The sequence below is a fragment of the Lutra lutra genome, chromosome 5, assembly GCF_902655055.1.
Source record: "Lutra lutra chromosome 5, mLutLut1.2, whole genome shotgun sequence".
In the NCBI taxonomy this organism is placed as follows: Eukaryota; Metazoa; Chordata; class Mammalia; order Carnivora; family Mustelidae; genus Lutra; species Lutra lutra.
Genome location: NC_062282.1, coordinates 41,158,988 through 41,176,212, shown reverse-complemented (window position 1 = coordinate 41,176,212; position 17,225 = coordinate 41,158,988). Strand labels below are relative to the sequence as shown.

The window sequence follows — 17,225 nt, the reverse complement described above, 5'->3', positions numbered from 1 at the left end:
TGAGCTAAACAATTTGGTTTAAGGGCAAACAAAAGGCAGAAGCTGAGGCCATGCGATCCATCACTAGGTTTAGAGAAGATATGGGGAGAATGAATCCTCAGAGTCAAGTGCAGAGGTGAAAAAGATATTCTCCAAAAGATGAAGAGAGAAAAGAACAGGAAGTCAAAGCAGCTCAAAGGTTGCAAGGCAGATTCTCAGATCTCAGAGGGGAGAGTGCTAACAGTGCTGCCTTAAGCCAGGCTGGGCTCCTCTGCTGTTATAACCTCTGGGCTTCTGAAGGGCCCCCTGATTATGGTCTAGGAGCAAAGTCCAAGAGGAGATGGTCATTTAGTAGATTTTTTAAAACTTCGTTGACTGGAATGGAGTAAAGTATTACCTCTTAAGGGTGAACATAGGGTCTAGAGATTTCTAGAATTCAGGAGAGAGGTAGCGTTTAAATCGTTTTATCTCTTCTTTCTGGAATTTTCCTAGTGTAGGACAAACTGTTTGCTAAGGATTTCTTTGCTTTGCTTACTAGTAGTAACAGACAAATGCAAAGAAAAGAAAGAAAAGAAAGCCCCTAATACTCCAGTACAAATATAATACAAACTAATAATATTAGGTATGCTTTGAGTTAGCGGTCAGACCCTCCACTATATATGTGTGTACATATACACATAGACATGCACATGCACTTTCTGTATTTAATCTTCAAAAATATGTGTTTATAGGGTAGATATAATTATGTATAATTTAAAATTGAAAAAAAAAATGAACACAGACAATATATAACTTGTCCAAGGCAAAAAACATGTCATATCTTCATAATTCTACATGGATAGGTATAAAAAACATAATTTTGAGTGAAAATAGAGAAATGGACATATCATACATGCAAAATTTTAAAAGCTCACATAAAAAATACCCTACCCTCTTATTTGTTCATAGGTAAATACATGTATAAGTAGAGATGCACTAATTAAAGGAATGAGTAGAGGCGGTGAAGGCTGATAAGACAGGCAACGTGGGACAATGGGACCAAAAGGAAAAGCCTGAACTAAGGATAACATGCCACGAACTGAAATTCTGATTGATGATGTCAATCAGACCTACTGCCATTAAGTATGTAAGGCACAGTCCCCACTTCTGGCAAAAACACAAACACACAACACAAACAATGTCATATAGCACGGCCAACGGTCGAGAGAGGATTCGAACTGAGATCTACTTGACTCCAAAGCCCACCATGTTGTGAATCTACTCCGTCAGATCAAGTAGCAATTATCATTTGGAGGAAAGCAAAGGAGAGGCTGTTTTAAAAGATGAAGTCTGCACATGCTCCCTCACAAATACCATGGAGGAACTCCTTGAGAACTACAGAACAAGGACAGAATTAGAAATAATCCAAGGTAATGATTCCTTTGAAAAAAATAAAGAAATGTTACTGTAGTATTTATGAGTCTTTAATTCTTTAAGCTGATCTGTGATGCTTTTGGATGACACAGGCCTAGATCCATACCATGGATGAACATCATCTTGGGACAGTCCTTTAACACGAGATCTGTGATTCCACAGTTGGTCATAGTGACTCCAACAAGATTTTTGGATTTTAATACAAGGACCTACAAGGAGAAAAATGTTAAAAGATGTGTCTTTCTGCAGATTTTTATTTTAAAGTGTAAAGGTTTTCACTGGCACAAGTTAAGAAGTAGCTATTACCAATTTCTTCTTTTAGGGCAAAAAATTAAAAAGATGGAAACTTTAACCATTATTCAGGAATTTGGCTGAACTGAAAGTTAAGTGGGGTTTTTTTCCCTTCACCTGCACATGGTCATCCTCAATGACAGGGTCACTGGTACTGGTTGACTTATCTGCTGTCCGCTTTCGCTTCATGGCATGACGTGGCTTTGTTTTGGCAACTTCTAGAAAAAGGCAAGAGGAAAATCCAATTTTCAGCTGTTAGCTTTCTTTCCATCAAGAGAACACAATCAACCGCATATTGCATATAACTCTATTGAGGCAACTCTCAAATCTATGACTTGGTTCCCAATAGGGTATCACCGGATTATATCCCAACAGAACACATAACCGCTATTTCCAACTAACTATTCCAAAACAAGATCGCCCTCCATTATCTCAAGCCAGTTGACATCATATAGGATTATCCCTTCTCATACTTTGGCCCTATCAACAATCTAATTGGGTATTAACTTTAACTCCTTGTTATACCCATCCTAAATCCCAGTAGTATTTAGGATGGCTATAACAACCCAAACTACTGGTGGATTAAACTCACCACTTTCCTACTGAACTTTAAATTACTAACTACTGCTTAATAAAAATATTTCAAGGCCTGATATCTATTCTCAATTTTATTCCAAACCATGTCCTAGTCATTTGCCACCACCAGAGCATCTGAAACCAAAATCATTCTAGCTCATTCTAGCTCCTTCTGCCTCAAACAACCTCTCCTGACATCACTTTTTGAAATTCTACCCATTCCTGAAAAGTCCAGCTCAAATACCACTTACTCTAACAAATTACATGGGCCCCGCAAAACTTTTACGTGGTTCTGAATTCCCTGCATACTTGTTTTGTTTCTCCACCGAAACTAAAAGTTCCCTGAAGGCAAGAACATTGCCTTATTTCACCTTTTTGTCAATGTCAGCCACTAGCAGGGATCTAAAATGGACATCTACTGAACAAATGGCACTCGGCATCCACTGAATGAATGAAGGAGGGCACTGCAGGTGCAGAAATGGTGTAACAATAGTAACAAATATTTACTGAGCGCTTACTGTGCATCAGGCACTTTACTAAGGGTTTTACTTGCAATAACTAATAGAATCCCTCTGAGAGAGATTATTCTCCCCGTTTTACATATGAGGAAACAGAGACAAGGGACGGTAGAGCAGCCTGCCACAGTCTTAGTGGTGGACCCAGGAGGCAACACCAGACAATGAGAAAACCTGCAGTCTTTTAACTAGCCAGATCCTGGTTAGTAAAGCCCTAACTCATTTACTAGTGCTGTTCTAAAACCTGGCAGTTTAATTTTAAGAGCAAATATTATGTTGATTTTATTTAAAGGCAAGGTCTAAATTCATCTCTGAAACTTTAACAAGCACATATACATTCTAAGACACAACACTAAAAAAATCACTGTCCTCATTTTGGACAAGAGTTCTGTAGGAGAGCATTTATTGAATGCAGTAAGGTTGATCTTCATGAATTAAATCTCACCCCACTGCCTTTGGATACCACTACTAGATTACAAACCTCCTATCCCTACTTGGTAAGTAACTTCAAACGAAGTTTAGAAAGAAAGATAAGGAAACAAGGTGCCAATACTGCAAATTTCCAAAAGGCTTCGGTTAGATGGGAGCTCTAGAAATCTAATCCAAGTGCCTCGCCGCCCGCCACCCACCCAACACCAGAACCTTTCCTCTACCATTTGAAACCTCTGTGAAATCTTACGATGCAAACCAACTGAAAGGAGCTACTTTGGTTGAAAGCTGAAAGAGAGCCTAGGAGTTCTACCCATGGAACTTCCTCTAAAGACCCTGAACCCAAACAAAACCCTGGGGTTCCGGAAAAAGAAGAGAACTATTGATCTAGCCAGCCCACTGAAGGCCTTCTTTCACAGTATTCCTGAAGGAACTTCATACAAAATCTAATTATCTTTATTGACAAGGAATCTGCTAAAGGTAGCACATTTCAGATGACAGATAAAATTCATACACCTGTTACAACCAATTAATAGGACCTGGTTTGTCTCCCAGTACCCGAAAAATGAAAACAAACAAAAACCAGATCTGCTTCCATTCCTCTACGGCAGTGCTGAAACTAGAATCTTCTCTAGCATTCTTTTTTTATGATCTGATTCTCAAACTTTTCACCTTCCAGGAATGCTCTCTTCCTTAATTGATCAGAACATGGGGTTCAAAGTTAAATTTCCTGCTCTCCAGAGTACCCAAATTGGCAGTTCATATTTTCTAAGAAAAGTTGTAAAACAGAGTCACATTTTACATGTAGATGAGCATTAAAAACAAAGGCTTCCCAATGTAAAAGAAAAAAAGAATTCATCGTTTTTCCCTCATGCCTCCCTCTTTGGGGACAATTCTCATGATTTCATACATCAACCAGTGTCAACATACCTCGTACGTTGGTTCCTACCACTTATTAAGTTCACAATTATTCTCTGAGCCCCATACCATGTAACACATTGTGCTAGAAGCTGGGAATAAAATGCCAAACAAGCAGACATTGTCCCTGCCCTCATGGAGCTCAGTCTATTGGAAAGACAGACAGTAAAACACAGAATTACAACACAGTATAGTTAACATTGGTGTAGGAGACGCTACAGAAACACAGAAAACAAACCAATTCAGTTTTGGGGTGTCAGAGAAAGCAGTTAGTATTTATGAGAACCATACCATATTAATCTTAAATGTTATTCTTTGATAATCCAAGTAGTTATTTTTGTGATATTTTATACAGTATACAAATGAGGATACAAACAACTTACAGGTATTTATTCCCAAAATAAGAATTCACAAGATAGCTATGTTAGCTTCTAACAGGGTTTTAACACAACATAAGGCCATAATTCAAAAACCAAAATAAAAACTCAAACATTTTCTTTGAAAAAGTGATTTTTTAAAAAATCCATAATAGTCAAGTTTTGTTCCTTTATTAACAGTGGATTTTTCTCCTTAAAACTCTGAAGAGCAGAATGGCCAAGAGATATCAAAAATATGCTAGATCAAAAATAGCAAGTTGAGGGACGCCTGGGTGGCTCAGTTGGTTGGACGACTGCCTTCGGCTCAGGTCATGATCCCGGAGTCCCGGGATCGAGTCCCGCATCGGGCTCCCAGCTCCATGGGGAATCTGCTTCTCCCTCTGACCTTCTCCTCACTCATGCTCTCTCTCATTGTCTCTCTCTCAAATAAATAAATAAAATCTTTAAAAAAAAAAATAGCAAGTTGAAAGCTACTCAAATAACTTGTTCTTTCCAAAAGAGATCCAGAGAATACTAAAATCAGCACTTTGATTCTCTCCAGCAAAGTTGTTACTGAAAGAAAATGGACATTTGCATTGTTGAAAAAATATGAGGTAGTAATTTACCTACTGTACAGTTAAACACACATTAGAAATCTTCTCAAATTGAAAAAAATCATGATAAAATTTACCTAGAAAAGTAAAAATGAGGGTTTTTTTCCCCCCTAATTTCTAAGAATTCTTTAACCTAAGAAAAGTTCTCGACCTGAAACAAGTCCGAAGGAAATGGTAGAGGACAGCGGAGCATAAGACGACAAAAAAGTCAAAGCCCCTAGGGTTAATATTAAGTATTTATATTAAAAACAAAAACAAAAACAAAAAACCCCACCATAAAACAGTAACAACATTTACTGAGACAAAAGACAAAATGAGAGACAACACAGTCCCTAAAAAGGAAGACTCCACACTGTAAAAAATAACAATTATCTTTTCAGTAGATCGATGTAATGGAATTCCAAAAAAATCCCAAGATTTGCTTTTGGAGCATGACAAAATTATTGTAAAAACTATAACAATAAATGAGAAATGCATAACTAGCCCAGGAAATTCTGAAGAAGAAAAAAAAAGGACACAACACTAGAACAGAACAGAGTGCCCAGAGACAAAACTAAGCATATCTCAGGCACATGACACAAAAACATTTCTAAATAATGAATGAGAATGGGTGCCGATAAACAGCACTGAAACAACTTTGACAACTTAGAATAAAAAAATTAAGTTCATTCCCACAGATTAAAATAAAGAGCTAATAAGCAAATGGATAAAAGAATGAGAAAATATGAACAATGATCTGAACCATGCATAAGGAAGGTCTTCCACTGCAGAAAATAAAGAAATCATAAAGGTAAATGAGTAGATCTGACTTGACAAACATGAAAAACCACGCAACAAAAGGCGTTGTCACAGGAGTTCCTGTGTAATGGGCACAGAGTTTCTGCTTGGAAGGATGAAAACGTTCAGATGGATGGTGGTAATGGTCGCAGGACAGTGTGAACGTACTTAATGCCAATGAAATGTACACTTCAAAATGGCTAACATGGTGAATTGTGTACTATGTATAAGAAAAAAAGTACAATAAAACATTTAAATTTTAAGGGAAATGTATTTTTCATCATATGGTAGACCTAGTGTTTGTAAAGCATAATGAAATGTGTGAACAAAACTCATATTCTATTCTGAGTTTAAGGTACTGTGATTAGTACATAATTAAGGTCTCATATTTATCTTATGAAAGCTTATTTTTGTTAGTTTAGCTCCATATGATATGACTGGCCCTATTTAGCATATAAAAAAAGAACTAACTCTACATTCTGGAGCTAATTTTAAGATCTTCAAATTAAGGGAGACCTGAAGAAAATTAAAATATATTATTTATTGATAGCTATTCATGACTTAATAAAGGCAGGAGAGATTACTTAAAAATAAGGTCAGAAATATAAACAGAACTATGAGAAATGTGCTTACCCCATCTAATCCAATGCCTTGGCATATACATTATAAATGTTATCAATGAAATTATGTACATATATATGTTTTGAATATATCTTCACCAAAAATAATTCTCAGCCAAACTACCTACTTACCTGCTTACCTCCTGGCAAACCTAACTGGAAGCAAAACTAGATTTCAGAAAGAATTACTAAATAGTGCAGAGGCAGACAGAGGGGTATACCCATATGCTATGTTCCCCAGCCCCAGCAACTTCAGATCCTTACCTTTTGGCTAAGGTTTAAAGCTTCACTAAGAGTTGTAACTTCCCTAAATATGGGCTGGGAGCAGAGTTGCACTGGGACTTAGACATCAGAATCAGTATGGTATTTAGGGTCAATATACAGAGTTATATTTTTCCCAGAAGCTTAACTATCAGAGTTTTCCTGGGCTGGAGGTTTTACAAGATGTTTCACATGCCTTCCCCCCACCCGCACCACTGCTGAAAATTAGTTTAAACCCTGTATGATCACAGAACCCCAACACGGAATTCCATTTGCCAAACTGGCTTGATGGAAGCAAGCTTATGGAACGAGCTCATGCCCCTGGCAAGGCCTGCCCTGCAGTTGCTAATCCTGGCGGCATTGTCATACCTGACTCAGATACCAGCGGTACATGGGAGAGTCTGCTCCTGGCCCTTGTTAGGGGCCTCCGAGGGTAGTCTTCATGAGACTGCACGTCACAGCTCTCAGGCTGGGAGCTCCCCCTCCTGTCCTCACCTGTAGCCCCAGAGCCACTCCCATTAGTCCTCTCATCATGTGCTGGGCCTGAAGACCCCCCTTGTGGCAGAGTCCTAAAGGAAAAGGCGGATCTCGTACCATCCGGGCCATTCACAACACAGGCTCGGCTGGTTGAAGGACGTTCCTCATCAGAACACCTGCTAGTTCTCCTTTGGGATTCCTGGGGCCTGTGACAGCAGCATCTGGGGCAGACAGAACTCTCTGCATCACCCTCCTCCATGGCCTCAGAGTCCTCTGACCCACCGGGGGAGCAGACACACTGCCTGGACACATCCGCTTCTGAAGGGCTAGGCTCGGAAGAGCCGCCGCTGTTCACCGTCCTTACAAAGTCGGGGCTCTGAGAAGCAGTGCTGTGTGAGCTGGAGGTTCCCGCTGTGCTGGCGGTGGCGCTGCTGCAGCTGGGGTAAACATCCTTGTTTTTTTTCTTTTCGGGAATATCCCTAGCTGCTTTCATATCGGCTTTGATCTGCTCACTGGTGACCTGACAGCCTTTCTCACAGCTGCTTTCCTCGAGGGGAAACTGCTTCGATTGGCCCATCTGATGGGAGTTGTACCTCTTTCGAAGTGGAGTCTTGCCTTTTCCACTTACTGCTTACAGAAAAAGAAGAATGGCCCGAGGAAAAGAGAAGATTTCAGTACAAATTCTGGACAAAAGGCAAGAGTAAATTTGGAACAGGAAACAATGTACACGAATTTTCCTCAAGTACAATGGTGACCACATCACTCGGCTGCTCACAAATTCTCTATGGTCTCTAGTGCCCACCTGGTTTATTCTCCGCTCAGCCTCCGCGGCCCACCAGGATCTCGTTCCAAGCTGGCTGTCTGTTATCTGCCCCTCTACGTGCGGACTACATGCTAGCCCAAACTTTTCTTTGAACACACCCCTGCCGTGCTACCTCCGGGCCTTTGTTCTCACCCATTCTTCAGCCTTCCGCCTCTGTTCAATCTCCCCTGCGCCCCCACCCCGACGCCCCCGGAGGCTATGCCCTGCATATTACCATCTACACTGCTGGCCTGACTCTTCCATCAGGAGAGAGGTTCCCTAGGAGAGAGGGATCGTGATGTATTTATCTCTGCATCCCACACCGCACCTACCAGTACCTGGGGCACAGTAAGGCTCAATGAATATACAAAGGAATACTTAAATAAGATTTTCTCTGGCTGACAGAAATAGGTTCTAATTCAGAAACTGTACATTCTAGGAAACATTAGGTCAGCTGGTTACACTTCTTTTCCTAAATTTTAGTTTCCATAAAAGCTCCTTTCGACCCCAGTGTGAAAATATCCGAATTTCTTGAAAGGAGTAAAATGAGAATGGAGTAATCAGTCATTGGTTAGTAAATGATTCCAAGTCTAAAGAACTAAGCTTTCCACACCCAAAAGTGGTTATATTATTTCAGGGCCAGTGTTAAATGTACACCGAACGTTCAAACATATTAAGAAGTGGGGTACCCAAGGGAAATTAGTGGACAAATTTTAAAAACCTCATCCTTCGCTCAGAGTGACATGCTCGTAGTTCTGAGAAACAGAAGGGAAGGAAAGACGAGGAAGAATGAACCGAAGGTTAAGAGAATTATAGTTTCTTGGTGAGACAAATGGTAGAGGTTGCTGACTAGATGTAAGGGGAGGCAGGGATCCTAAGACAAACTGCAGGACTCCCTCAAGCACCAAACTAGCCACCAACACTGACTAAGCACAACTGGACAGAGTATTAGCTGGCGGAGTGGTTGTTGTCTCACTGCTCTGGACACCTCAGGAGTCATCCCCCACGTGAAGCCCAGGCCTCTCGCTAATCCCTGATACCCTGATGCCACAAGGTCCTAAAGCCTCCACTGTGGAAGTCACAGTCCTCACATCTTCCCTTCCCTGAACCCTGATTCCACAATTCCACAATATTTTGTTGTGCTACACTTGTCCTCGAGAGCGCCACCCAGACTGCCCTCTCCCTTGGGCTACTGTCCTTCTCACCTCCTGTCACATTCCATAAGGAATGTTAACTGCACCACAGGTTGTGGTAGGGACACATTATATAAAGGTCAAGTGTGTCTGTCAGTTCTCATGATGGCTCCCACTAACCGGTCCCAGCAAGACATTCCTTCTCACCTGACAGTTCCCTGGACTGCACTGACTCTCCAGATTTTTCTTCACGTTCAGAGTAACGCCGAGCACCATTCTTAGGAATCCAGACTTCTTGGAGTTCTAGACTGTCCTCCTCATCATCACTCTCTGAATCATGAACAGTAATTGGGGTTGGTTTTACTACACGCTGAAGACCACTGGGTCCTAAAACAAAAAGCACAGGCCTAACAGTTACTTCTTGCCAAAAAAGGCTCTCACTTTAAGTACTGTTTACAGGGATCTGGGCTCACAGGGATGCTTTGGCTCTATGTAGCCTCTCTTAGCACTCATGTTAATGGAATATACACATTTCTAAAGGCAGATCAAAAGAGAAGATTGTATGGCATCCCCCTTGAGGACATTCACTATTTGAAAAGGTCACATAAATCCTAAAAATAACCAAGTAAGTCATAATAATCATTTAAAAAGTCACCTACTTTCCCAATTTTGCAAATGTATGAATAAAGACAAAGCAAGGGAAATGAACCTTAGACACCTATAGACTGGCGAACTCTACATTCTTTGATTGAATATAGGCTTTCTCTTTAGAAGTAGCAAGATATGGTCTTGAAAGGCTAGATGCATGTTACAGTTTGGTTGAGTACTTATATGTATATAAAAAGTATCTTCTCTGCTTGGCAGTACAGCTTGTAAACGTTTAGTCTTATGACCCAAATCTCTCTGACAAATGACTGAAGTTCACTCCACCGATAAAGTGTAAGCTCCAAGGAACCTTGCCTGTCTTGTTCCTGTCACATTGTACAATGCCTGGCACAGAGTAACACTCAATAAATATTTGTTGAATAAGTGACTGCATCTGTAAGACACTTAAAACAAGGATAGTTAAAGATATTTTCAATTCAAAGACAAATTAGCATTCCAACAGACCAGGAGTAAGAAAACTTGGGTTCTAATCTCAGTGCTGTCCCTTTAAGACTGGCTGAGTGGTCTGAAGCAAAATTATTCAAACTCATTCTGAAAGACTATGAGTTTCCCCATATGTAAAACATAGGGTTGTTCTGGGTAATCTTTAAGGGACTTATGACTCCATGGAGCCTGTGTAACACACCCAGGGGCAAAGAGAGACAAGATCTTGGTCTGTTAACTAAACCAGGTCGACCTCTCCACCCCTGCTCCTCCCCACCACAATGAAGCAAGAGGATAAGCAAACTATTCAGTCAGGTCATTTATTTTCTCCATCAATAATCTGAGTGCTTTCTTTCTACACACACACATACACAAAAACACGCATGTGTGAGCACCAATATAGAAAGAGAAGCTGCTGCCACAGTTATAAAAAATCACAAACCTTAACAAAATATATATATGTGTGTAGCAAGGAAGAGTATCAGTATAATATGGTGTCAATGATAAATAGCATATAACACATCACCAGCCATAATGTTCAAAAATAATCACGTAGTGCTTCACTTTCTTCATTAGAGTCAGGCCCAAGTTTTGATAACCACAAATGTGGAAGTCACATGATTACCTGCTTGTTCCTCGTCAACATCCACAGGGATAACCGCCTGACTGCGAGCTACCATCTCCTGTCCACTCGCGGCCACCACCTCTCCGTCTTCTGGCACCATGTCTTCCATCTCATTCAATGCTTCAACAAAAATTAACACAGTCAAAGTGAAACCAAAAGAAGTCTAAAAAAAAAAAAAAAAAGCCCCAATGGCAGGCAAATCTGTGGCAGCCCCGAGAAATGAACAGCCCCATGATTACTGGGTCCGCACTGGAAGAACAGCCTACGGCAGGGCGTCATCACACAGATGAGAACAAGCAGTGCCCAGCCCAGCCACTCTATGGGAGAGGAAATCATGACAGGAAAGCAGCATTTGGTGGAGCCAGTCCATCACCAAAAGAGGAAAGCAGGGAGAGCGGCACACAGTGGAGAGAAGAAAAGCACCGCCATTCACTCCTGAAGATGTCACCAGGAATGGCACTAGGAGGCAACTGTGCCTCCCTATAAGCGATCTGCCAGACAGTAGTGAGGGCCAGCTACTGGAAGACCTCACGATCCTTTTACAAGCGATTAGTCTTGTAGTATCTCCCAGCTACGCCAGGATGCACTGGGCAGGCAAGCTCAAACTGTATACTTCCTCCCCCACTCTCTGAAGGTTCTGGTATCATTTTCAGCTAACCCAGGCCAAGGATTATGAACAAATACACTAGCGCATTGTTAACATTTTACTATCACTCAAATGTTCTACATTAAAGAATTCATGACAGTTATTAGTGCCTGTCAGTGAATGGGAATGTGTGATTTTACTTATATCTTTCTAGAAGATGAGCACAGTGAACAATTTCAGACCGATGAGCTTCAATTAGCTTACTCTATCTTCTTAAGATAAAATGCTCACTTTTCCAAGAGGACCCTAAGGGAAATAATTCCTGGCTTTGCCAGTTTTTTACAATATTAAATTCAAGTCCCTCAAATCAGCATTCAAGGCAGTCAATCCAGTACCCTCTTACAACCTAAGCTTGTGTGCCTGATCTCAGTTCGAGTCTCGCCATAACCATACTATCTTTCCATCTGCAGCTCGGCCATGAGCCCAACAGCCCCAGAGACTGCATCTAGCCTGTTCATCACCGTTTCCTCAATGCTTAGGGCTGCTCAAGGGCTACTGCTGGGAAGTCAACCAATCATCTGGATGACAAGAAAAGAGAAAACAAGATTCTGTTCCTAAAAGAACTCAAGAATCTACTTAAGTAGACAAAATAAATTCCGTTAACAAATAAATGAGGCAAATCAGGACGACAACAGAACGATACCATTCAGATAAATGTCTCTGGGATATACAACAGTAAAACTGGAGATTTCGCGGGGACAAGGGGATTTGGCCTTTAATATACACCAAACCACATTCCCCCTTACATTCAGTCTCCCATCTCAAATTCTTGCCCCACTCCAGACCTCAATTTTCTACATTTCTTTTAGTGCCCAAAGAAGGTCTGACCTTGCCTACAAATCTTCCATGATAAAAGCCAATCGATTTTCTTCTTTCATTCAATTCTTATGAACAATCATGAAGAGCAGCAATTATCATGTACATACTCCAAGCCTGGCTATAGGCTACATGCTTTTATATACGTTACCTTATTTATTTCTTATGGCAAACTCACAAGGACATTATTACTAGCCTCATTTATGCAGCTGAGGGAAGTAATTTGTGAGGATGTGAACCGAAGTCTGTTTCCTGAGTCTGCTACAGTACAGGGACAATGAGTAGATGGGATATTTATAATCCCTGTTCTCAAAGAGAATGCGCATGTTCTAACAGAGATGTTGGATACGTAGAATTAGGTCAGAAGAGACTTGCTAAGTGCTTCAACAGTCCAAGTGCAAGGGGAATATAGATGAAAAAGGAGCAACTAGTTTTCCTATTGGGCAGGGAAGTTCTCACGGAGAGGAGGTAACATTTCCTAAACACTGGGAAGCATGCTACGCTTTCCAGAAGAGTAAGTATTCCAGTGATAGAAAGAACAAGTGTTTGTACTGAAATGAGGGTGTAAAAGAAATTAAGGCTAAAAAGGCAGCCTGGGCCACAGGCTGTGAAAAGCTTAGAAAGTCCTGCTAAAAAGCTCAGAATTATTTCTCATATGCAGAGGCAGAGCATTAGAATGGAAGTACATTCATATGCCTATGTGGATAGGGTTTTCCAAATCTGCTGAGCAAGAGCTTTTTAGGTTGCAGGGTAACCTGCAGAAGTATTTCATATAATATCCAAAAGTTACTTTATATTTAACCTCTCTCACTGCATTCATTCCTTTGAATATTTATTAAGCAGCTACTCCAATGCGTCACTGTTCCTAGGTGCAGAGAAAAAGTGGTGAAATCCCAAGACACAGCAGTTAGTGTGACAGAGGGGCGAGCCTGGCACACAGGAAGCATGGTGTGTGAGGTGGGGACAGGCCAGATCATGTAGGGTTTTATGGCCCCAATCAAGAAACTGAACTTTTTTCCCTAAGGCAGTAGGAAGCTACTGGAGTCTGAAGTAAGGGAGCAACATCATTGGGTGTATGTTTTAACAACACTGCTCTGGCTGCTCTAAGACCTAATTTTAGCTGATCAAGAGAGAAAGTTGAGTGCAATCTGAAATGTATTAAAGCATTCAGATAAATATTTTTTATCTTGTCACCCTACTTTTTATCTGGTCATCCTGCTTTCTTAGATTAAAAAAAAAAAATGTGGTACAATGGTGGTACAATAGGCAAGGAGAATGTAGACTGAATGGCAAGAGGCTTTGAAGACTGTCAAAAAAATTCTTGCTAAAGGACTCGATGCCATGGAGAATAGACAGGTGGGTCGTAAAGAAAAAAAGAGAGAATATCTTGATTTTTAAATGAGATGGCAATACCCTCGGACCAGGGAAAGTGCAAATGATTCTTGGTTTAGATTTTTTTGTTTCAGAATATTATATCATTAGGGCAGTAAATTTTTTTCCAAGTGATTTTAACTTACAGAAATTATGTACCCTATCTTTTAATCAAATATCAATGTTTACCAAATGTTCTGCTCAGTTTAAATGTTATTTCAGTTGTAAAAAAAAATCCTGTTATAATATGTAAGCATAAATCTTAATGGATCTGAGCAGTTTTTTACAAAGATATTAGCTGGTCTCTTCTATAAAAGCCTGATTAGAAATTCAAAACCTCTACTAAATGTTACAAAATAAAGGAGAAATCACTGTCTTTTAAGAAATGATTTATATGCAAGAATTTCTAATATTAAAAATGTTATTTAGTGGTTCACAATTATCTGCCCAAAATATAAAACAGAATGCATTTACTGTCATTTTTTTTCACACTGTAGTTTACCCTCTAAAGATTTTCAATCTTCACTTCTAAAGATTTTCAATATATCAATGGTCCTCAAACTGGGCTCCAGACCAACAGTATTAGCATCACTTCGGAACTTATTAGAAATGAAAATTATGTGGCTCCACCCAGACCTATTAACTCAGACCCTCTGAGCGCTAAGCCCAACAACCTGTGTTTTGACAAGTCTTCCAGGTACTTCTGAGGCACTCAAGTTTGAGAATCACTGCCAAAATAAAAGCTGCAGAGCAATTCACCTAGGTTAATTTATCTTAATGCAGGACAGAGGGCACTGGTGAGGAAAGGGAGAGGGGGCACACCATTTTTAAAAGTAGTAAGTACCCAGAATTTATGTGTTAAATCAAGATAGAAACTTAGCAAAATTATGTAGAGGCAAAACTATGCTTTATGGTTACAATTAACTCAAAAGTAATTATAATAAAAAAATTTGGCAAAATACTTTAGCAATTACAAAAGCATGATTTTGACAGATGGTAATTTTATGTTAGGCAAATGTGACTTGTTAGAAAATATGAGTATCTATTCCTCAGTTTTAGAGTGCTGTAAAATGCAGGTAATGAACTTAAATTCTCAATTAACATAACTGGCCCATAATAAAGCATTCTAAATCTTAAGAATTTTGGAAGTGCAAATCTAAGAATGACAATCTTCAGCAAATTACAATATTCTGATAAATCACTACTCTATAAAGCAATAAAGTCTTATTTCCAAAATCATGTATTACCTTAATGATAATGTTTGCTGAAAAACACCCATGACTTATAGCAGTTTATAAACAAAGCCACTTAACTTGTACGAATTAAATTTTAATTTTAAAATTACACGATGCTCTTCTTTTAAATTCTGCTAATTCATGCAAGCTGATGAAGTTAAATATAACAGGGCAAGAAAGAGTGGGGGGGCCTCTGCTTCCTTCTGGGGTGGTTCCAAGACCACATAGAGGCCCAGGCACGAAGTTTTAAAATTCTAAATTAAGGAGGAGTCAAGATGGCGGAGAAGTAGCAGGCTGAGACTACTTCAGGTAGCGGGAGATCAGCTAAATAGCTTATCTAAAGATTGCAAACACCTACAAATCCAACGGGAGATCGAAGAGAAGAAGAACAGCAATTCTAGAAACAGAAAATCAACCACTATCTGAAAGGTAGGACTGGCAGAGAAGTGAATCCAAAGTGACTGGAAGATAGACCGCGGGGGGAAGGGCCGGCTCCCGGTGAGCGGCAGAGCAACGAACGGAGCACAAAATCAGGACTTTTAAAAGTCTGTTCCGCTGAGGGACATCGCTCCAGAGGCTTAACCGGGGTGAAGCCCAGGCAGGGTCAGCGCGGCCTCAGGTCCCACAGGGTCACAGAAGGATCGGGGGTGTCTGATGTCGCAGAGCTTACCGGTATTAGAACGGGGAAGCTGGCTACAGAGACAGAGCCGAGGAGTGAGCTCTAAACTCAGGGTTACCTTGAACCGGTAGCAGGCTCGGTCAGCTCGGAGCGCAGCCGGAGGCCAGGGTGACGGGAGTCATTGGGCGCTGTTCTCTGAGGGCACACTGAGGAGTGGGGCCCCGGGCTCTCGGCTCCTCCGGGCCGGACACCGGGAGGCTGCCATCTTCATTCCCGTCCTCCGGAACTCTACGGAAAGCGCTCAGGGAACAAAAGCTCCCGAAAGCAAACCCAGCAAACCCGAAAGCAAACCCAGCAAACCCGAGCGGATTCCTCAGCCCGGCCCCGGGTAAGGGCGGTACAACTCCGCCTGGGGCAAAGACGCTTGAGAATCACTACAACAGGCCCCTCCCCCAAAAGATCAAAACCCAGCCAGGACCAAGTTCACCTACCAAGGAGTGCAGTTTCAATACCAAGGAGAGTGGCGGAATTCCAGAGAAGAAAGCAAAGCATGGAACTCATGGCTTTCTCCCCATGATTCTTTAGCCTTGCAGTTAATTTAATTTTTTTTTCTTTTTCAATTTTTTTTTCTCTTCTTCTGCTAAATTTTTTTTAACTTTTACCGTTTTTTAACGTTTTTTAAATAGTTTATCTAATATATATATATTTTTTTCCTTTTTATATTTTTCATCGGCTTTCTTTTTTTAATAGTTTCTTTTTTTTTTTTTCTTTCTGAACCCCTTTTTATCCCATTTCTCCCCCCTCACGATTTGGGATCTCTTCTGATTTGGCTAAAGCATATTTTCCTGGGGTTGTTGCCACCCTTTTAGTATTTTACTTGCTCCTTCATATACTCTTATCTGGACAAAATGACAAGGCGGAAAAATTCACAACAAAAAAAAGAACAAGCAGTACCAAAGGCTAGGGACCTAATCAATACAGACATTGGTAATATGTCAGATCAAGAGTTCAGAATGACGATTCTCAAGGTTCTAGCCAGGCTTGAAAAAGGCATGGAAGATATTAGAGAAACCCTCTCGGGAGATATAAAAGCCCTTTCTGGAGAAATAAAAGAACTAAAATCTAACCAAGTGGAAATCAAAAAAGCTATTAATGAGGTGCAATCAAAAATGGAGGCTCTCGCTGCTAGGATAATGAGGCAGAAGAAAGAATTAGCGATATAGAAGACCAAGTGACAGAGAATAAAGAAGCTGAGCAAAAGAGGGACAAATAGCTACTGGACCACGAGGGGAGAATTCGAGAGATAAGTGACACCATAAGACGAAACAACATTAGAATAATTGGGATTCCAGAAGAAGAGGAAACAGAGAGGGGAGCAGAAGGTATGTTGGAGAGAATTATTGGAGAGAATTTCCCCAATATGGCAAAGGGAACAAGCATCAAAATCCAGGAGGTTCAGAGAACCCCCCTCAAAATCAGTAAGAATAGGTCCACACCCCATCACCTAATAGTCAAATTTACAAGTCTTAGTGACAAAGAAAAGATCCTGAAAGCAGCCCAGGAAAAGAAGTCTGTAACGTACAATGGTAAGAATATTAGATTGGCAGCAGACTTATCCACAGAGACCTGGCAGGCCAGAAAGAGCTGGCATGATATATTCAGA

The 17,225-nt window shown here is 40.6% G+C and overlaps 1 protein-coding gene across 5 annotated transcripts in view; it reads right to left on the bottom strand.

Moving 5' to 3' along the window:
- The window catches only part of FBXO38 (F-box protein 38), a 58,541-nt gene that overhangs the window by 6,282 nt on the left and 35,034 nt on the right, over window positions 1-17,225 (bottom strand). For 3 of the 5 annotated variants that reach the window (XM_047729487.1, XM_047729488.1, XM_047729489.1), the window contains 5 exons: window positions 10,876-10,995; window positions 9,369-9,548; window positions 7,119-7,853; window positions 1,801-1,901; window positions 1,499-1,601 (listed from right to left, as the gene is read on the bottom strand). In XM_047729487.1, coding sequence (XP_047585443.1) covers window positions 1,499-1,601; window positions 1,801-1,901; window positions 7,119-7,853; window positions 9,369-9,548; window positions 10,876-10,995 — 1,239 coding nt within the window. The remainder of the gene's footprint in view (window positions 1-1,498; window positions 1,602-1,800; window positions 1,902-7,118; window positions 7,854-9,368; window positions 9,549-10,875; window positions 10,996-17,225) is intronic. The other 2 variants (XM_047729490.1, XM_047729491.1) reach the window with 2 other exon arrangements.